This window comes from Tasmannia lanceolata, unplaced genomic scaffold (assembly GCF_043159265.1).
Source record: "Tasmannia lanceolata isolate RefF3 unplaced genomic scaffold, GAP_Taslan_0.1 ptg000037l, whole genome shotgun sequence".
In the NCBI taxonomy this organism is placed as follows: Eukaryota; Viridiplantae; Streptophyta; class Magnoliopsida; order Canellales; family Winteraceae; genus Tasmannia; species Tasmannia lanceolata.
This window is the reverse complement of record NW_027518714.1, coordinates 40,322,412-40,344,531: the sequence shown is the minus strand read 5'-3', so window position 1 is coordinate 40,344,531 and position 22,120 is coordinate 40,322,412. Positions and strand designations below refer to the sequence as shown.

At 39.2% G+C, this 22,120-nt stretch overlaps 1 protein-coding gene across 6 annotated transcripts in view; it reads right to left on the bottom strand.

Moving 5' to 3' along the window:
* Positions 1-6,067: 6,067 nt before the first annotated feature.
* URE (urease) overlaps positions 6,068-22,120 on the bottom strand; it is a 146,843-nt gene continuing 130,790 nt past the window's right edge. For 5 of the 6 annotated variants that reach the window (XM_077370548.1, XM_077370551.1, XM_077370552.1 and 2 more), the window contains 6 exons: positions 14,251-14,380; positions 13,987-14,145; positions 12,870-13,037; positions 12,094-12,228; positions 6,669-6,740; positions 6,068-6,570 (listed from right to left, as the gene is read on the bottom strand). In XM_077370548.1, the coding sequence (XP_077226663.1) occupies positions 6,349-6,570; positions 6,669-6,740; positions 12,094-12,228; positions 12,870-13,037; positions 13,987-14,145; positions 14,251-14,380 (886 nt within the window). In that variant the 3' untranslated portion in view covers positions 6,068-6,348. The remainder of the gene's footprint in view (positions 6,571-6,668; positions 6,741-12,093; positions 12,229-12,869; positions 13,038-13,986; positions 14,146-14,250; positions 14,381-22,120) is intronic. The other variant, XM_077370554.1, reaches the window with a different exon arrangement.

Genomic DNA, 22,120 nt, shown 5'->3' with positions numbered 1-22,120 from the left:
TCTAACCTTCTGAAGGTTTCAGCCAGAATAGTGGGCACAGGGTTGGCATCTAGAGACAATTGGTCTACAACGCTGAGAAAGGAGAGAGAGAGATTAGATTGTCTTTTTGACACATGAGGTAGTTTGCATACATACATAATGTATAGGCCTCACGACGAAATTGTTGAAACGTGGTGTCCTGCAGGTCTCCTTCTGAGGAGTAGGCGTCTATGAGTCTATCTATGTATAGGCCATCTGATGACTTGAAATCGTCAGGGTCCTGTCCTGGCATACAAAGGAATCTACTAGACATGAGCCTGTTAATCCCATATCTAATCTCGGGAGGGGGGGGGGGGGATAATGGGTCCGTTCTGCATATACTGCAAACGTGTACAACATTCTTCGAAAGTGGGACATACTTCCTGAAGACCAAAACGAAAAACGTGATATCGGGGATCCTAAAATTGTGTTGCTGCTTTGAGAAGATTCCAATCTACTTGAATAGACTCATAGAAAGGAAAGGTATACTCATGATGAGTCACGTAGGTAAAATGGGAAAAGCTTATTGATTCTGCATAACTTTGTATCCATTCAGACATCATTTCTGTAAGCATAGTCTATTCCATTCAGAAGATAACAAGAAAATTTTCAGATAAACAAAAGGATTGATACAATACCTATGTACATACTTTTTATTTATTCACATTTCCTTTTTCTTTTTTACACAGGGGTGTGGGGCCCGATCCCGCGAGAGGGGCGGCGGGACCCGCCTCCCTCTCTCTTTGTCTCTCGTACCCAAGCGTTTGGCATGTGCCGTTTATTATTGATTTAATCATCTTTTCTGTGAACTTGGGATCACTAAAGCAATCCGAATTTCACACAAAAAAGAATGACAGAGTCGCCACCTAAATGAGAGATCTAGGACCCATAAGTGACCAGAAATCTAGATTCGTTACCTGATTATGAGAATGAAAGGTATGGGGAGTTACCATCACATGCACCATTCTTGCCCGATAATCCGGTCTTCAATTTCAAAAGTTAACTCTCTTGAATTTCTTTTAAATGGCTCATTTAACTATATATTAATGTGTGAACTATGTGACTTGCATCCTAAAATCTAATTTCAATGTAATCCCTAATGTGTATCATGATTTCTAATTTATTTGGATTCAATCTAAGTGAATGTTCTCCTAAAATTCTAGTTCGAGGGAAATCCTATGTGATTTAATTAATTTTAATTTAAGTTTTCAAATAAGAAATAAAATAAAAACTATCCTAAAAACCCCACTGATTATGTGTGGGGCCGACTCGTGATTGGTATGCCATCAAGCATCCAAGTTGCCTACGTACCCAAGCCTCACGGGGATCAGAGTCGACATAGTTCGATGCCTAAACTAAGCTATATGCCTAAACATCTAGGACACCAATCTAAATTGGACTAACTGTTTCAACAATTTAAGGGAATTCATTTAATTCAAGTTGAGTAGCTTTTATTATCCTAGGACTTCATCTAAGATGTTATATGGTCCTATCTAAGTGCAAGACGTTCCCTAAACTAATGCAGGTGAACCTACATCCTAGGTTAACTAGGCTTGCCCTATAGGGAAATAGGTTAACTAGTGTAGCTAGATCTATGACTCGATTGCTAATAATAACAATCGGTCGTGATGAGGCTGGACTCATAACTCTAGGACACCTTAAAACCTAGAATACAACGTGACGTAAATGTTCCTAAAGGGCCCTAAGGGTTCCTACGATGGGAGATTGCAATCCAACGGTTCCAAACACAAGGGTTAAGTCGATCCGAATTTTTAAGTTAAATCATTTTTAATTTTTCAAAGATTTTCGATTCCTAACATCTAAGAAATACCAAAGGCTCTAGGGCTTGACGCATTTCATACTTAGATCGCATTTATGAAAGGGAATCGTGCGCTCTCACCTTGCACAATTTAGCACATAAGTTATAGTATATTGTTGCATGGTATGGTTTTCAGAATTTTCGTGGATTACAACCTCAGATCCAACAATATACTATAATTCAAATACCCAAATTATCAAGGATCAATTACAATTGGAATACGATTATAAATGCGATCTTGACGGTTAAACTATCATGGTATAGCAAATTTACAAAGGAAATTAATGATTCCTAAGGTTTCTGTTTCGATAGTTTAAAGATTGAATACATGATAGAGAATTAGAATTTTTAAAATTTTTTTAAGACAATTTGAATTAATTTCAATTTTCTTAAGGATTTTAAAGATTTCATACCAGATTATAGATTTGCAAGGCAACCTATAGCAATTCTAATTCAATTAAGCTTAAATCTTTACCGTAGCTTTCTCTTGACTAGAAAAGGTCACTGTACAATTTTCATGAATTTTCAAGGTGATTTACTATCAATTTCCTAATTTTGAAGATACATGTCCAGATTATAGATTTACACCGTAACTTATAGCAAATCTAATCTAAATAAGTTCAAATTTTTACAGTAGCTTTTTCTTGACCAGAAAAAGTTACTGTACAATTTGCAAGAATTGTCAAGATGATTTACTATCAATTTTCAATTTTGAATATATCTGTCCAGATTATAAATTTACATAACAATTTATAACAAATCTAATCTAAATAAGTTAAAAATTTTAAATTAGCCTTCTCTTGATAAGAGAAGGTTGGTGTAAAATTTACATGAATTTTAAAGATAATATACTATCAGTTTGTCATTTTTAAATATTCAGATCAGGCTAATAATATTACAAAGAAACACATAACAAGGATGGTCCGAATTAATTAAAACTTTGTGAGAATATGTAATTCTAGTAGTCAATCGCAATAAAATATTTCTAGAATTTTAACTACTATTTGGTATTTGTTTTAGATTTAATATGGCATGCTTGATTTGGCATAAAAAATCATAAGAGATATCTAACATTAACCAAATATTCTGAAAAATTCAATGGAGATTAGTTTATATCTTAGTTACTTCTTACCCAAATTTTACTTCTGGAAACTCTATATGGTTTTTGAAAATTGGTTTTTACCCAAAATGCCCCTAGAATTAAACGAATTTTTAAAGCTCTTAAATTAAATCCAAAATTCTTCAAAAAATTTGTATTGTTTTAAAACCTTAAAATTCTATTATATTTAAATTTTTATCTATTTTGGATCTGTTTTGACACATTTTTAAATTCGATCTTTGAAATTTTACCCTCTTAAGGGTAAAGTTCAAAAGGTCAAATCGTGGTCAAAACGAAGTCAAATATTCTGAAAATTCCAGATTTCTATGTTTTTTATTACACAAAAGAATCAGGAATTACAAAATTCAAAAATTTCAAGGGCTATTTTACTTACGAGAAGGTAAGAAGTTATGGTTATTTTACTAACCTGACCATACTAGCCCTTTCTATTTATAACTCTTCATTCTTTTCATTCTTTTAAAAAAAAAAACACATCAAATATGACATCACCATCCCACCTCATCCATGTTGGGCACCCAAATAAGTGGGCCACCCATGTGGGGCGCCCACTTATGTGGCCGACCCACATGGGTGGGTCCACTTGGGCCCCTTCCTATGCGGGCTTTGCCCAATGGGCCTTCTCACATGGTTTTTGGGTTTTTTTCATAAAAATTTAATAAAATTCTTTTAAATTCAATATTTTATATATGGACCCAACCCATTTGACATTTATGGTGAACCCCTAACATGTGATTGAACCATCTTTTTTGGGAAAATAACTTTTCGGACCAAAATGCCCATATTTGACCATTACACATCCAAATGTGACCAAAATACCCTCAAAGTGGTTCACCCCTAAAGGGAAAAGTTAAAAATGGAAAGTCTTTGGGGTCAAACTTCAAAAAAAGAAACTTTTAAAGTTGGGTCCTTTTGGTGAGCAATATCAAACATGATCATTTGCTATCCCCTAAAAATACCCAAAATGCCCTTGACACATAAAATTTCCAAGTCAAGTAAAACCCCTGAGAAATTCTAAATTTAGCAGGTTTTCCAAAATTCATGAAATCATCTAAGATTCCTTAGATACACCCTAGAGGTCAAATGAAACACATTGGAGATGACCAAATTACCCTTAAGGTGCAAAATTTGGTGAAACTAGGGAAAACCCTGAGAAATTCCAAAAATAGCAAGTTTCCTAAAATTCACGAAATGACTCGAGATTTCTCAGATACGGTCCAGGGATCAAATGAATCACACAGGAAAAGACCAAAATACCCTTGAAGTGCAAGAATAAGAGAAACTCTGAGAAATCTAAATTTAGCAGGTCTCCCAAAACTTATGAAATTACTCCTGATTCCTCAGCCATACCCTCAAGATGATTTTGGATATATTGGAAATGATCAAAATATCCATAAGATGATAAAAATATGGAAGTCCTATGAGTTTCTAAAAATAGCAGATTTTTTCACTTGTTTGGAAACTTGAACTTCCATCTTCCAGATACTGTTGGGAACACCTTAGAAACCTTTAGGATTGCGAAAACACCTAGAATGAGATGAAATCTATCATAGAATGCATAGATGTCTAATCTATTGTGGAATATCTACTCAAAGACTTGATGAAACTACCGAATCTTTTGCTTCTTCTTCTACCCAGTTGAAGACGGTGATCTTCACCTATTACACCCGCTTCCACCTACGTTAGTTGGTATCAGAGCGAGGTTTCTCCTTTGATCGGACCATCTTGCGTCACCATCAAATTGCCAACAATTGAGGCTCGAATTTCTGATGTGGACTACCCGCATAAACAATCCAGCTTCTTGTTTCGGATTAGTTTTCCTCTATCCCCCTTGGTTCTTAGCCTGACAGACACTCAAACACTCTAAACTAGTCCCCTCTAAACTGCCGCAAAACTGTGACAACAAGTGAAGACTTTCACACAGTTAGCACTACTCGAAGCCCGCATCCATGAGAAGACACCCATGGATCTGAGAGTGCCTTCGAGAGCCCTTTTCATGGCTAACCGTCATGTAAGGGATCACCAAAAAATAATAAAAGGGGAGTGAAGAATAGAAGATTGATGCAGTGCCTAATAATTAGATTTGGAGGTTAGTGGCTTAAACTCGAGGTCGAGTGTTTTTCAAGCGGCGGGTGAATGATGCAGAACGCATGGTGTTGATCAAATCTTTAATTTTTTATTTCCTATTTTCGTCATTTTATTTGTAGTAGTTTTTTGGGGCATCAAAACTTGTCTATTTAGCTTGATTTTGGTGTTTATAGAAAGGTTTTTCGATCACATATCTAAAGAGCCCATAATTACGCAATTTGGACTTGAATTGGTTAAATTATAGGCAATTTTAGGATATTGTAAGTGTCTATCACGGGATTACTATTTTAGGATTATTTTAGTCATATTTCTTGCTTTTCTTTTTCTTTTTTAAGATAGAAGATGAAGAATAATTGTTAGGCAACCATTTAGGGTTGCTATTCTTAGATTTTGACTTTATATTATGTAATGGCATGAGGAAAGTAAGATAGATTGATTAAAATTTATTTTTGGGACATTACTTGTGAAGAGAGCATTGGCTCTTTCACGTGAGTGAAGGAGCTTGCTTCTTTCACATGTTATATTGGAGTTTTTCTCCAAACTATGGCATGGGTTTTCAAACCCCCACGAGATTATTTCAGTTGCTTCTTGTGCCGATCTTTATCTTATTGTTGCTGCTCTACGCTCCATGCATCACCAGTTAACCACTCCTATCATTGGCCTCCCATATTCTCAGGGGGCCGCTGGAACAAAGAAACGGCAAATTGAGTATGGAATTAGAGTTCAAGATTTTTGGACCTAAGCTTCTTGCCTTGAGGTCAAGGCTTCATACCCTTCTATCCATCGTAGAATTGGATACAAAAACTTTCAAACAGTAAAAGGGGTTTGGATTTTATGAGGCAGAAAGAATTGGTGAGATGTCATTGGATCAATCATCTGGTCTTGCGGCTCCGGAGAACAGTGTCACATGTTTCAAGTCAGTGTCCTTAATCCAAGATGGAATACAAGGAAAATCAATTTTCCTTTTAAAAAAAGATTCCAAATTGGGCAATGAGTCATGCAAGCTACATTTGGACAAGGTCAGAAACATGCAATCAAACAAATTCTGCACTTCTGTAATGGAACAGATCAATATAGAATGATTTGTTTCTGGAATCTTTCATTATAGTGAGTACTGACACTGCCATTCTGAATAAATTGGAATGACTATGTTCATGTAGTTTCACCATCAACATTGCTTATGGGTGTTGACCCAACTATTTATTCAATGTTCTTTATTGGTACTTGTGACAGTAGAAATGACTAGTTATTACCACCACGATGATCAAATGTTTGATTGACTACCTGCGGGTAATTTGGTTGCAGTCTAAAAGAGGAAGTAATTTCGAGATAGGGGGAGTGTAGATGATGGTGTGGAATAAAGAACCTCGCCATCAGCTGTCACTATATAAGTCTCCGGGTCGACCTCAATCTTAGGTAGCGCATCATTGAGCTTCATGTCAAGTTTAGTAAGGCCCCGCACGTTGCTCACAGCTTCCACCCTCTTTTTCAGTCCGTAGTCATTTTCAATTCCAGCATCTTTAGCAGCCTGGTATTCATAAAGAAACAGGAGAGTTGTTACAGTAGGTCAATTAGTTAAGTACTTTAGTTGCATAACCCAAAAAAAAAGAAAAAAGGATAGCTTGCCTTGCTCACAAAAGAAATGGAGTTGGAGCTTCCAGCTTTTCCATACGCACCAAACATAGGTCTCATCATCACCTGCACTGACTTCTGCTTCAAACATCTGAACAAAGTGGAACTGAAGAAAACATAATCGAAAATACACCATACATTCATATGTTCACATGGCGGGGTGTGTGTGGGTGGGGGGAGGGCGTTGATTGAAATTAAAAGTCTAGGTTTCTGACCCAAAATTGGGTTTGGATGCTGTATCATCCGGTGGCTATGATGTCACCAGATCCAAGATTCAACGGCCTAGATCCTTCTCTAGAAGCCACAGGTTGTAGCAAACAAAACAATATTGGGTTTTTGTAGAATCAAAGCAACTTACAATAGTGCCGTTCGTGGTTATGGGATCAACCCAAAAAGGCTCACAAATTAAGCAAAAACCCAAAACATGACTAACAGGAAGAAACTATATTCTGATTACCACAAGTACCTTAGCGGGAAAAAAATTAAAATAAGAGTGGGCGTTAAGTTTTCTGGGGAAAAAAGAAAGGAGTGACTTATCCTCTTCTTCTTATATTTAATATGCAATACCCAAATACATGGACCAATAAGGAAAAGGCCAAATAGTCATGCAATCTTAATGCCTAAATTGCATAAAACTTGAGGAGAGAAAAAAGATCTAAAAATCTAAAAATCTGATTTTCAACAGCCAGTAAGCAATCTTGCTTACAATTTTCTTTGGGACTTTTCCAAAAGTGTGAAAATCTCCTTATTTTTCTTCGCTGCAAACAATCCTAATTGGATTGCAGTCTAGAGATTAAGTAAATCTTAATCTCACCTTCCAAAACAACAAATCTTTACGAATTGGAATTCCTAGAAGTCCCACCTGCTGGGTATCTATGGAGAGCAGTACATCTCAACGAGAAATTGTTTTGGCTAGCTATCCAACCAGTTCCCAATAGTCCAAACGTATGGGACTGCTATACCTTTTGGCCTCGTAAAGTGCTTAGTCATAATCAGCTGCTTAATCACCATCGAGGGTGCCAAAATATGCCACATCAGCAGAGGCCAAAAAGAAACTGTCAGCTTCATGGGATTGCCGCTACGATAGCACCTGCAATCGGGCCCACTCTTAGCCACAATCCACCTGGATGATGAGTCCCCCCTTTTTTGGGGCATTAGCTTCTGCAAATCAAAATTGGAAATAGGGGCATCCGCTTGCCCCACCACCTCTACATGTCCACCTTGCTTGGCTCGGCCTGGGTTCAGCCTTTCTAGTTCTCTTCCTTTTCATATTGTAAGCCTCAAAGCACTCTCCTCTTAATAATGAATAATGATGGATGATGTTATGATGAAATGAATGATAATCAAACAAAGATTTTGAAATCTTCTTCTCGTGTATGATATCTATTCCTTGCCACGGAATGATGACTTGATCTTCCCTAAGGTGAGATGCCTTGGGCTTTGGTTGGTGAGATTCCAACCTTGCTATCTCTCTCATGTTTCTTTTTTCCCCACAACTACCTTCCTAGGAACCTCCAAACCTCCATTAATGTCACCCAAAACATCACCTACATTATTTTGCACCCATCTTTGACACAGAAACCCTAAAATACCCATTAAATTTTTTTTTCTACCATAGAAACATCATTCAAATCCATTCATACCATATGGCGTTTTTGTTGTCACAAAACTAATTTTACACCTTCCTGACATACTTTTGCAGCTTTCCGGCATATGTCTGCACCCCTCCAAACCTATCATAAACCTAGTAGAAATATTTTTCTAATCTAATTACATATTTTTAGGATCCAAAATCCTAAAAGGAACTCTAATTTTTACCCATATTTTTCATCCATAACATCATTTCCATAAATCCTTCCAACAATAGTTTATTATCAGAGCAACGCATCAGAGAACCATATTTTTCACCCATAACATTATTTTATACTGTTGTAGTGTTATACATACATTTCATAGTAACACAACTAATTTTTTTTTTTTTGAAATGTAATGACACAACTAATTTAGTAACATGAGGGCAAAACAAACAGAAACCCACATTTCCTGTTTCATGGGTCTCTCTCCCTCTTGCCTTCTTCCTGCCTGGCACACAAAATTTGCTCTGGACAGTGTTGCGCATGGAGAAAGAAACCATCGTAATAGCCGTTGTTGCACAGCTTGGAGCGGGTGCTATTTCCAGCCTCAATTTTCAACCATTGACCACCGCTGCTCATGGGCTCTACCCCGCTGCTCATGGGCTCTGCCACGACCCGCCGGTTGATGCCTTCAGCCCATAGCCCGGATCCTTTCCTTCACTAGGCATCTCAACTTGCAGCTGTTCATTGTTGCATCCTCACATTGGTTGGCCGAGCGAATCACACCTGGGATGGCACCTGTTTGTCGCAAATGTGATGCAGGTGTTTAAGAGGGAAGAAGAGGAGAAATAAGAACACAAGAACATATCCAAAAGAAGAAGAAAATGGGAGAAAAGCTGAACCCAATTCATATTCTATCAATTACATATGTTAATCAAAATCCAAAATCCCAACGAAAGATGGTTTCTAACCCTTCAAATAAAAGACAATCAAAGAAAATTCGTCCAACTTCCTCCACAAGCTATCGTAGGGACTAACATAACATTAATTGCATTGGAACTCACTAACTTTGACTGGTTTGGGAAGCCACGAACATAGGCCTCTAAAACTGCCATAGCTTTCTAACCACTTGTCCAATTTTCGAGCACAAATAGTTGGAAAGATCTCAAAAAGACATAAAACTTTGTACTTTACCACTTTCCATGATTCTGCCATTTAGAAGCCCAAAAATCAGGTTCAAAACGGACCAGCAACATTATTGCGGGAATGCACCTTGGAACTCCACCAAAACCACCTAGGCATGACATGGCTGCCGTGTTGGCACTGCATCAGAATGACACCTGGCACGGACATTGTTTATCGCCATTGTCGAACCAGCAAGATCGTTGGCTATTTCTTCCAATGTCCATTTCTTCGGCTGAGAACCACCCAGACAAGCTACGTTGTTTCATTTCCATGAAGATTGCACAACATACCTCAATTTTCAGATCATTACTCTTTTTTCACTTTCTTTCGCTCCTTTTCCCTTCGTCGGATGATTGTAGGCTCAATCAATTTCTATTCCATAATGTTTGTAAATCTTTGGATGGTTTCCTACTTGAGTGCCCCATTTCTCTCGTATTCCAAATGCCCTTATCATGGTTGTGGTACTCTTAAATTTATTGGACGCTTCAATTTTATAACACATGCTGTGATAAGGTGATGCATATCGTTTTACACCCATGTATAGATTGGATGGGGCCACCATTTCAATTATTTTGATATGGTAGGGCCCACTCTATCTACCCAAACCCATGGATATGGTATGGACTACAATTTTACACCAATGAGTGGACCCACCATCTCTACCCAAATCCATTCAAAGAGTGGGGCCCACAATTTTACATCATGTTTTGATAGGGTGGGTCCCACCAACTCCACTAAAACACATGCATCGGGTGGGCCCATCATTTTACATCACGTTTGATGAGATGTGTCCCATGATCTCCACCCAAGCCCTGCATAGGGTGGGGCCCACCATTTTACACCTCTTGTTTTGATGTTGGGAAGGGGGGCATTATTTTACCTTCTCTTGAAAGATAACTATGGTTTATTAGATGATAAAACAGAAAATACAGGCACAATCTTGGGAGGCTGGGAACAAGGCATCCCCTGCAGTGGTTACATAAAGGAAATCTGGCTATTAATTGCTTCCCACACCCCTACCCCACCTGAGGCTTTTACCATGCCATACAAAAATCATACAACAGGATGGGCTCAACCTGTGGTCACAAACACTTCCCTCTCCCTGTATGCGCCTTTTTTGGCGAGTTTGTGGTTCCTGTTGGCTGACCTCATATGATGAAGTGTTGGCTTGATGGCAGCGACTATGTCTCTAATATTTTCTATTACATCCGCTAGCTTGCAAGGTCCAGGCGCTTTATTAGAAGCCCAAGAAATAACATTGGAAGAATCCCATTCAATAATCAAAGGATCTGATCTTGAATAAGAGAACCATCTAAGATCCCATAACAAGGCACGGGCTTCTGCCTCATTCGCATCACAAACACCAGCGAACCCTGAAAAAGACAGATTTTTGTCCATTAGAGTCACGAAAAAGTCCAATTCCCTCTCGACCCAGGTTATCTCTCAAAGTTGAACTTCACCGAACCAGAAGGGGACCATTTTTGGAGATATCTTGAGCTTCTCACCCTTTTCAATGATAATCGCTCGCCTATCTCTTAGAATTTCACTTACATTAAGTGTGGCTTTAAGCTTGTATACACACACAAATATACATTTTATATGCACAGACATACCAATCCAAATCCCAAACTTCTAAAACTTTAATCACTCAACTATGCTACTGCTCCTAAGTCCTCCCTTCCAAGATCCTAACATTTGGATTAGCTCACACTGATTAGCTTTGATGGAAAATCAAAAGTAACGACCATCACCTACACCAATGGAGAAATGCACCTTTCAAGGAATATTCATGTTTATATCTACATGCATATGAATTTAGGATATCTCTGTTAGAATAATTCAATGATGGTTGACAGTCCGTAGGGATTGCAAGGTAAGCTTTTTAAAGAGAATATGGCCTGTTGTTTCTATTCAGCTTGTAGCAACAAAGACTCCAAATAGAGGCGTTGCATTAAACCATAAAGTTATAAATTGAGGGAGATAAATTGAGGCTATAGTTCAGTTTTACCAGCAAAACACACATAGCTAAGCGAAAATATAGTGACCAGATAAAAGATACTTATACAAAACTAGCAGCATAACACCTTGGAATAAATAAAAATAGGGAAATGTAATCAGCACTACTGTATTTTGATGAGGGCACTCATCACTTTATTAAAAGTAAGGTATGGCTCGCACCATAGGATGATCCAAACCTTCCATTAGATGGGCCACAGCCTAAATAGATTGTACCCCAAAAATGATTTCCATAGGTTGATCCTAACCCTCCGATCTGAATGTTAGAGGGTTGATCCTAACCCTCTATAGATCGGAGGGTTAGGATCAACCTATGGAAATAATTTATGGGGCACAACCTATTTAGATTGTGGCCCATCTAATGGATGGTTTGGATCATCCTATGGTGCAGGCCATACCGTACTTTGAATAAAGTGAGGAGTGCCCTCATCCAAATAGAGTAGTGCTGATAACGTTTCCCTAAAAATATATTTTATTTCTTATACAATCTTGGAAGCAAACAAGATTTCCATATTTCAATGGATAGGTCTCCATCTCATGAGGAAATCATGAATGCTTAAAGTATGCTTTATCAGCAATAGAAGTTTCCAATAAGAGGCTAAGGATGACATCGAGAAAAATAATAAATAAGATGAAATAACTACCGGTTCAGGAGTAGGGATGCTAGCATTTGAGTCACCCATATTAGCCCATGCAATCGCACCACCTTTAATCACCATTTCTGGCTTTGCACCGAAGAAAGAAGGTTTCCACAAAACAAGATCAGCCATTTTCCCTACCTGAAACAATAGAAATTGTTTTGAGCAAATGTAGCCGTTCCAGAACTGAGATGCTTACCATAACATGGAATGCAATAATAAGTTACGGTAGATGTCTACCTAATTCCATGCAACCTACTTTATATAACGTGATTAAATTTTTGGACAAGGAACCATATGTTCATATTTCTTAGTGCATTCCATTCATAGTTTAGTTGCTTCAGAAATTATAACTCAAAATGGTAAAAATAAAGGTTCAAAGTTCAAATGACAAAAATAACTGAAATAAGGCAACGTTTGGATACCCACAAGATTTAGATTTGGATTTAGTTGACATTTTGAACTGGATCAGATCCTAAAAACTTCCAAATCAGCTACACCAGTGCAAAAAAATCCGATTTTCAAATCTTTTCTGCGAGACATTATTTGAAAATCAATATTTGTGGCAACCTCCTTCACCGTCGCTGCTCCTCGACTTTGCTCCGGCAGCAGCGAGACATCCCTCCCTCCCTCCCTCTCTCTCTCTTTCTCTCTCTTAAAACATGTTCATGAAGATGATGGATATATTTTGTATCCAAAACTCAAATCCAAATCAAAATACAAATGCATGAGGTATCCAAACGGGCCCTAAGAGAATTTTCAATTTATAAAGGTTAGCGTACCTCAACTGAACCGACATATTGGGAAATTCCATTAGCTATTGCAGGATTTATAGTGTACTTTGCAATGTATCGCCGGATACGAAAATTGTCATTTTCAGAATAAGAAGGCTCAATTGAACCTCTTTGTACCTTCATCTTGTGAGCAGTTTGCCAAGTCCGAGTAATCACCTGAAAAGAATATAGTTCCAACCTAAGCTCCATACAGGCAATCCAGCACACATAACTGCAGAAAATGCTACGGGCCGTTTGGATACAAAGATTTAAGAATCCACGTTTTATTTTGAAAGCGGTGTAAAATTCTGGATTTTTTTTAAAAAATTGTAAAATTCTGGATTTTACAATACATTATCCTGGATTTTAAGTACGAAATCCAGGTTTTAGAAATCTCTCACCCATCCTGAGATTTCTATAACCTGGAAAACACGGGACAATCTCCTACTCCCCCGCCCGACGGAAAGAAATCAGAAAACGACGGACGGTCTCCTTCTCTCGTCTCCCATACAGGATTTTGAGGAAATCCAAGATTCTAAAATCCGCGTATATAAACGTCCCCTACAAATACAGAAGTATGCATCGCAGGAACAAAATGCGGTGCATGCAAAAACCTCAAATTTCTTGTGTTAAGTTTGTGTTAATTCACATGAAGTGAGGAGATTAACTTCCAACTAAATTTACCACTACACTTCTTGTAGATCAGCAACCTAAGAGAGCATTGGCTCCATTTCCAGATTGGTGATACTGAACCAGATTCAAACTTCTATTTCTAAATATAGCCAAATGGGATTGATTTAGCCACTATATCTATACCTGACTCTACGCTTTCTTAAAAGTTATAACTAATCTTGAAAATAGAACTAGTCTCTCCGAGACCAGACAAATATTGATGTCCTCTATTTATGAATTCGAGATTATAGGCCTATACAATATATTCCAATATAGAAATCTTTGGAAATCTGTGCACTCTTGACAGTATCCCAGTAGAATAAACAAAAGAATCAATGCTTTTTAAATCAGTAATATCACATTAAGTAACCAACAAGTCATGAAAAGTCGGTGGAACATATCATTTTCTAATAGGAATTTATATAAATACAAGGATGAAGAGGGTAATTGAAACCTCCCCAATACGGCCCATAGCTTGTGAATCAGAAGCGATAATACTGATAGCTCCCATATCATGCAAAATGTCTTCTGCAGCAATTGTTTCTGCCCGTATCCGAGATTCAGCAAAAGCTACGTCTTCCGGAAGGTTCTTATCAAGGTGATGACAGACCATCTGGATGAAATCAGATATATATATATATATATATATATGAAATTAGATAATTTTAGAAGAAGATTAGTAATCTATGCTGCAACAATAAAAGTTTCTTTTATTTACCAGCATGTCAAGGTGCTCATCTACGGTATTTGCCGTATAAGGTCGTGTTGGATTTGTTGACGAGGGCAAGACATTTATCACACCACACACTTTGATAATATCAGGGGCATGACCACCACCTGCACCTTCACTGTTCAACAAGGTTGTGAGTGCACACGGTCCAAGACTTTTATATCCAAAAAATTGGACTATGTCCTTGAAAACTATTTATAATTGGCATTCCATGGATATTTGGCTTGCAGAGAATGCCAACAGCGATCCATCAATTTTGTTCCATCCTGCATTATTATAGTTTAAAGAATACATTTGGAGAAATGTATTAGTTTTTCATAACGGATAAGTGAAAAAAAAGTTCTAGGAAATACTGCATTTGGGAAATACAGTCATCCAGAAGCTAATGATGAATAATATTCTCTTTGGCAAATGAACCTCCTCAAAGAAGTTAGTGTTGGATATTATTTAGAGATGTTTTATTGTTTTATTTTCTCTTATGTCATTATATTTATGTTGAAGCGTTTTTTAATCGTTGCAAATTATTTTTAAGTAAATGAGCCTAAGAATAGGGAGTTGATGATGTGGACATGGAATGCGGCCAAGGAAATGAAGGGTGTAAAGTACGCCGTAGGTAGAAGTCTTGGACTAAAGAGGGAAGAAGACAGAGGCTCTCAAGCACATCAAGAGGAATAAAGACTTTGAAAATTCTCTATAATCACCTTTGATGATGTGGCGTGGTGGCAACTACATTTGATGATGTGGACATGGCATGGAGGCTGAACTGCACTTGAGCCGTGAATAGACTTGTTAGAGGAGCGGCGTAATTTACGTACCCGACTAGGGATATTCTTGTCTTTTCATGTATAACCCTAGGGACGTATAATATATTATGTGAAAGGGAGAAGATACCCCTCTCTCTCTCTCTCTCTCTCTCAATTGTCTCAGAAGACAACAAAAAAAAAACCCTATTTTGGGTTTTCTTGAGTTGTCGACCACCCCTTTATGCCACTGCAACCATTCCCACGCCCTTGTGCCGCCGTCCCCCTCCCCCTCTTAGGTTGCGGATTTCTTTGGTGGCAGTACTACTTAGGCTCTCAACCATATGTCGTTCGCCATGCTTGGGTGATCCCTCTCAGTCTCTGGCTCTTCGTTGAACTTTATGTGCACCGATGGATCTCGGGATGATGTGTGCTAAGTTCCCGATGGCTTCGTGGTTTGACTACGCCTCTTCCATTCTGTTTTTCTTCTAATCTATTGTATGTTGTGGTCGATGGTGCTACGGTCTGGTTCTGTTGGTTTGGTGATTGGTTGAGCATATTTGGTTCCTCAGGTATGTCCACTATGGATATCCAAAATATTCAGATGCAATCCATCAAACTGGATGGATCGAACTATCCGCCATGTTGTGTGGCTATTGAAACCTTCCATGTTGCCCGAGGAAAGGTAGAACTTATTGAGCGAGATCTTCCACCCAATGACGATGAGTCCAATGCCAAGTGGAGACAAGAAAATGCAGTGATAAAAACACTTCTATCGAAAAGTATGGAGATGAAAGTGGTCAGTCTGATGATGCATCTCAAGTCCTCTAAGGACATCAGGCAATGGGCTGAAACCCTCTATTCTGGAGTCAATAATATGAACCTTATTTTGTTAGAGCGCATGACCTAAAAGCCGGTAATTGTTGTATCGAAACTATAATTTGTTGTTGCATCACATTTATTGGGCACTTATTAGTGTGTGATGGGCTCTTAGACACACGTTTGTCCTTAGGTAGCATCGTAGGATTGGTCATGCACAGAGATTATGTGGCAGGGAGATATGAACATCCGGTTCTTTGCAGACCTAGAATGTTCACGGTTTGGGTTGAGGTTGGATACCTCCTACCTGCACACAACAGGCATCGATCCTGCCTCCATACACACATTGGGGTGGCCTATCTCGGTTACTGGAGTAGTTAACCCTAAGCCGGTGGAATAGGTGCAATGAATGGCACTGAACGGATCACTTTACAAAATAACCAGTAAACAAGGATTTGGATAAGGTTTTTCTGTCAAACAGAACCCTTGGATATGTCCTTAGAGCTGACGGGTCGTTTCGGTCTGTGGGCGAGCCTTATTGCTTTGGTCTATCTAAATGTATACTCCAAATAGGATTACAACCAGGTCGTACTGGGTCATCGGGTAAACCTATGGGATCAATAGTGATGCCCAACAACGAATCCTCCATCTCTCTTGTAGAGGAAATTCATTTACAGTTTCGATCTCAACTAGGTCTTTTAAATAATTCCTGACCAGTCGGTTTCATAAATAGTTTATCAAAGGTTTTCAAAAAATATTGATTGTTTTCAAAAGGAATTTGCAAATGCATTTGTGGACCCAAGCTTGATAGATTGAAAGACATACCATTGAGTGAGCCCAGGGGTAATTGATGTCCACCCCCCGTAGGATCCAACTCAGTAAAGGTAGGATTGGAAGAAGGATGTGCACATTAGATGTGCATCAGGTATTTGATCCAATGTTCTTCTTTTGGGTAATGTCCTGGCGAGGGCCACTTGCCTAATGCGGCCGTAGTTTAACTACATTACGTGAGATCGCAGTGGGGCCCATGGTGGGCCCTAGAGGAATGACCATTGGATCCGTGCGACGATCACAATCACAACTCGCTAGACCTTTATGGATTATTGGACAATCCAGGTTTCAGATTTGATCGTATGCGTGGTATGGTTTGGACACACCTTATGAGCAAGGTTTAAAATTTCGATTTCGGAATGCGTTTCGGTATTCACCGAAACCAAAATTTTGTTTGAAATCCCACGAAATCATAAACGTAATATTTTACCCCGCCCGAAATTTCAGGGAAATATTAAATAATTAATAAAATATAGTATTTTACGTGATTTTCCTACAATTTCAGACCGAAATTTCAAGAAAACAAAATTTCAAACGAAATAAAGTAACGTTTTGGGTTAAGCCAATTTTGATTTCGCTATCCAACAAAACCCGAAATTTCGGATTTCGGTCGAAATTTAAAACCTTGCTTATGAGATACAAGGAGGCACACCATGCATAGGGTGCACATACGTGTTAAAAGGAGATACACCATACTTATGGTGGGCACTAGTTTTAATTAATATGTCCTTAATTAATACTGGGTTCCTATTGGTGTTAAAAAAGGGGAGAGAAAGAGAGAGAAAGGGACGAGACGAGACGAGAGAGAGGGGGAGAAGGGTGCATTAAGGAGATTCCCTCTCTCCACGCACAAAAAATATAATATTATTATGTGTGCGTGAAATGACATAAATGCCTTAAGGCTTGTGCACTTATTTAACACTCCCCCTCAAGCCGGATTGTATATATCATACATTCCGAGCTTGTTACAAATATCTTTTAACTTAGCGGGTTCTAAGACTTTGGTTTAAACACATCTGCAAATTGATCTGCTGATCGAGTGAACGAGGTACAGATTTCGCCTCTCTGAATCCTCTGGCGAATGAAATGACAGTCAACCTCAATGTGCTTGGTCCTTTCATGGAAAACAGGATTATTGGCAATATAAATTGCAGACTTGTTATCACAATATAATCGAGCTGGACCTGAAGATGAGAGACCAATCTCTGATAAGAAGGAACGTAGCCAGATTAGTTCCCCACTAGTATAAGACATGGCCTTATACTTTGACTCTGCACTTGATTTAGACACAATGTCTTGCTTCTTACTTCTCCATGATACCATATTACCGCCAACAAAGGTACAGTAACCAGTTGTTGATCTCCTATCAACTGAAGATCCTGCCCAGTCAGCATCTGTGAATCCCTCTACTCTCTCATGACCATTCTTCTTGAAATACAATCCTCTTCCTGTTCAAGTACCTAATAATTTGAATTACTGCTGCCCAATGAGTAGTTCAAGGAGAATTCATAAATTGACTGACTACCCCCACAACAAAGGAAATGTCAGGACGAGTAACTGTCAAATAAATCAATTTTCCAACGAGTCTCCTGTATCGTCCTGGATCATCGAACAAATCACCTTCATTTGGAAGTAGTTTAACATTTGGATCCATAGGTGTAGACGCTGGCTTTACCCCCATAGAACATGTCCCCTCTAAAATATCGAAGGTGTACTTCCTCTGTGATAAAGACAATCCATATTTAGAACGAGCCACTTCGATTCCAAGAAAATATCTGAGAAACCCCAGATCTTTAGTAGAAAACTCTTCTTGAAGGAAAGTTTTCAAACGACGTATACCAACTCTGTCATTTCCTGTGATTACAATATCATCCACATATACAATCAAGAAGATGTATCCAGTAGTAGACTGATAGCTGAAGATAGAATGATCAACAACGCACTGTTTCATACCAACTCTCAAAACTGCAGCATTGAACCTCCCAAACCATGCTCTCGGAGATTGTTTGAGTTCATAAATAGCTTTTGTAAGACGACAAATTGATGAACACATCTCCCCCTGAGCAACATACCCAGGAGGTTGCTCCATATACACTTCCTCACTGAGATCACCATGGAGAAATGCATTTTTAACATCAAGTTGATAGAGTGGCCAACCACGGTTAACAGCAATAGAAATCAAAACTCGAATAGATGGTGTCTTGGCCACAGGAGAGAATGTCTCCTGATAATTAACCCCAAAAGTTTGAGTATACCCTTTAGCCACCAGTCGAGCTTTAAGCCGTTCAATGGTGCCATCAAGAAGATATTTAATTGCAAAGACCCATCGACACCCAACCGTCTTCGCACCAGAAGGCAAAGAAACAAGTCGCCACGTATTATTTGAATGCAAAGCAACAATTTCGGCATCCATAGCCGCTCGCCAACCAGGATGAGCAAGAGCATCTGAAACAGACATAGGCAAAGAATAGAAGAGACACTAGAAACAAATGAACGAAAGGAGGGTGAGAGATGCTCATAGGAAACAAACTGGGAAATGGGATGTGCAGTAGTATGTGAGCGAGTGCGAGAGGCAATAGGTGAATCAGAGATAGGAAGAGAAGTACCTGACGTAGGAGTTTCTGACTGAGGACGAGGATCAACTGTATGAGATGATGGCTGAGCAGTTGAGAAAACAATCTGTCGTGGTCCTCGAGTATAAACTTTTGGCTCTTTATGACCCTCAGGTGTCTCACTACCACCAACCACTGGAGAGGGCTCTACAGGATAAGGTGGTAGTGGAAATAGTGTAGTTAGTACATCAACAAAAGTGGAAGGATGGTCTGAAAGATAAGGACTATCCTCAAAGAAAGTAACATCTGCAGAAACATAAGTTTTGCGCAGTCGAGGATTATAACACTTGTATCCTTTTTGGGTACGAGAGTATCCTAAAAAGATACATTTTTCAACCCGAGGATCTAGCTTATCGAGACCAGGTCCTAACTTATGAACGAAACATGTACACTCAAATATACATGGAAGTAAAGGAAATGGGTCACCTAATGGGTATAATGTAGCGAAAGGTGTCTTGCCAGATAACACTGAAGAAGGGAGACGATTTGCTAAGAAACATGTTGTAAGCACTGCATCTCCCCAATAGACCTTTGGGACACGCATCTGAAACATGAGAGTGCGAGTAATATCTAATAAATATCTAATCTTCCTCTCTGCAACACCATTTTGCTGCGAAGTATATGCACAAGATGATTGTTGAATGATGCCATGTGACTCAAGAAAATGACAAAAACCATTAATGTTAGAAAAATATTCTCTAGCATTATCTGTGCACAAGCAAGAGATAGAACATTTAAACTGATTAACAATTTCAAAATAAAAACTACGAAACGCATTAAACACTTTAGAACGATCCTTCAAGAGGAATAACCACGTAACTCGTGAAAAATCATCCACAAATATAACAAAGTATCTAAATCCAAATAAAGAGACAGTACGTGAGGGACCCCATACATCTGAGTGAATAAGCTCAAAAGACCGTGAAGCACGACGGATACCACGCGAAGGGAAAGACACACGATGGTGCTTTCCCAACTCACAAGACTCACAAGAAAAGGACTCAACAGATGTAGTAATAAAGGAGATTTCCTAAGACTATCAGCAAGAGGGTGGCCCAAACGACAGTGCCGCTGATAAGCATCAACTGAGGTGTGAAGCGCAGCACCAACAGGAGTAGAATCAAGATAGTACAAGCCAGCCCTCTCACGTCCTAAGCCAATCCTCGTCCAAGTCTTCAGATCCTAAAAAACACAATAAGATGGAAACAAAGAAACAGAACAATTTAGAGTTTTAATCAATTGACGCACAGACAATAAACTAACAGGAAATGAAGGAACATAAAGAACTGAAGATAAACAGAGGTCTTTAGAGATGGGAACTACACCGACCCCAGAGACGATTGATGTAGTACCATCTGCTAAAGTAATAGTATGAGGTGTACTAGACGATGCTGACTGGAAAGAAGTAGTTTGAATTACCAGTCATGTGGTGGGATGCCCCTGAATCAATGAGCCACGATCCAGAAGCATCACTAGAAAGGAAACAAGATGAGCTACCTGGTTGGGCAAAAGTGGCAATGGGCTGCTTGCCTCGATCACGTAGGCGCAAAAGTTCTTCATACTCAGCCCGGTCAATCATCACAGAGTCTTGCTGAACCAAAGGAGCAGGAGCAGAAACAGCTGGCAAAGCAGGAGGAGCAGATCCAGTAACAGAGGCTATCAGATGTAGCAACAGATGCGGTGGTCGACCGAGATGGATGAAGCTCCGGATGTAAATCATAACAATAATCAATAGTGTGTCCCTCCATACGACAGTGGGAACAATATCTAGACCCACGGCCATGACCTCCCCATGAATCACGACCACGGCCACGGCTACCTCCATCATGACCACGACCACGGGAACCTCCCTCTCGTCCACGACCAAGTCTAGTAAAACTGCGACCACGATCTCCCCCAGTGGATGTGGCCAAAGCGGATCCATCGAGAGGATGATCACTAACTGGAACCGTTCTCAGACGTTGTACTCGAGAAAATGCCTCGGAAAGAGATGGAAGGGACCCAGAACTATATATCTGCTGTCTCACCTGAAGATAATCTGGTCCTAAAGAATCAAGATAGCGAACCACACGCAGTTTTTCTTGACGCTCTGCAAGGACGATGGGATCGACAGTGAAAGGCATTATCGTGTCAAGCTGTTGGCATAATGAAATATATGAGCTGTAATGATCTATTGTGGATGTGTCACCGCACTGAAATTTAAACCAATCTGAGAGTAGATCACACATGCGAGTGATGTTATCTGCTCCTGAGTACAAAATCGCAGCCTGGTCTCAGCCTTCCTTAGATGAATCAAGATACATCATATTAGCAGCAAACTGCGAATACATACAACCCCATAAGAAGGATCGAATCACCGCATCCTCTTGTTCCCACTTGGCATAAGTGGGATCTTTCACATCTGGAGGAAGCTGCTCAAGAAAACGAACCTTGCCTCGACCCAGAAGATATATACGAACTGCTGTATTCCAAGCAGGATAATTATTTCCATCAAGATGAATAGAGGTAATTTGGAGAGGAGGCCCTATGTGGGCACCCGTAGATGAAACAGGAACCCCATCATCTTTAAGGGAGGTCATCTGCTGCGAAGATGAATCAACAGGATTCATGACGCAACCAACAACAGTCGGCAATCACTACACCAACGCTGATAACAATCACCAACAAGTAGCAAAAAAAAAAAATTGTGATCGACGACTTAAGCAATCAATAATAGTGAACATCTACCACTCTTCCACAAAATACTTCCATCGCATCCACTAACAGTAAAATAGTCACCAACAAACAACCATCATAATGAAGGTGACAAAACCCATGTAAGATGAAAATACCTCCCACACAGCCACCGACAACAAC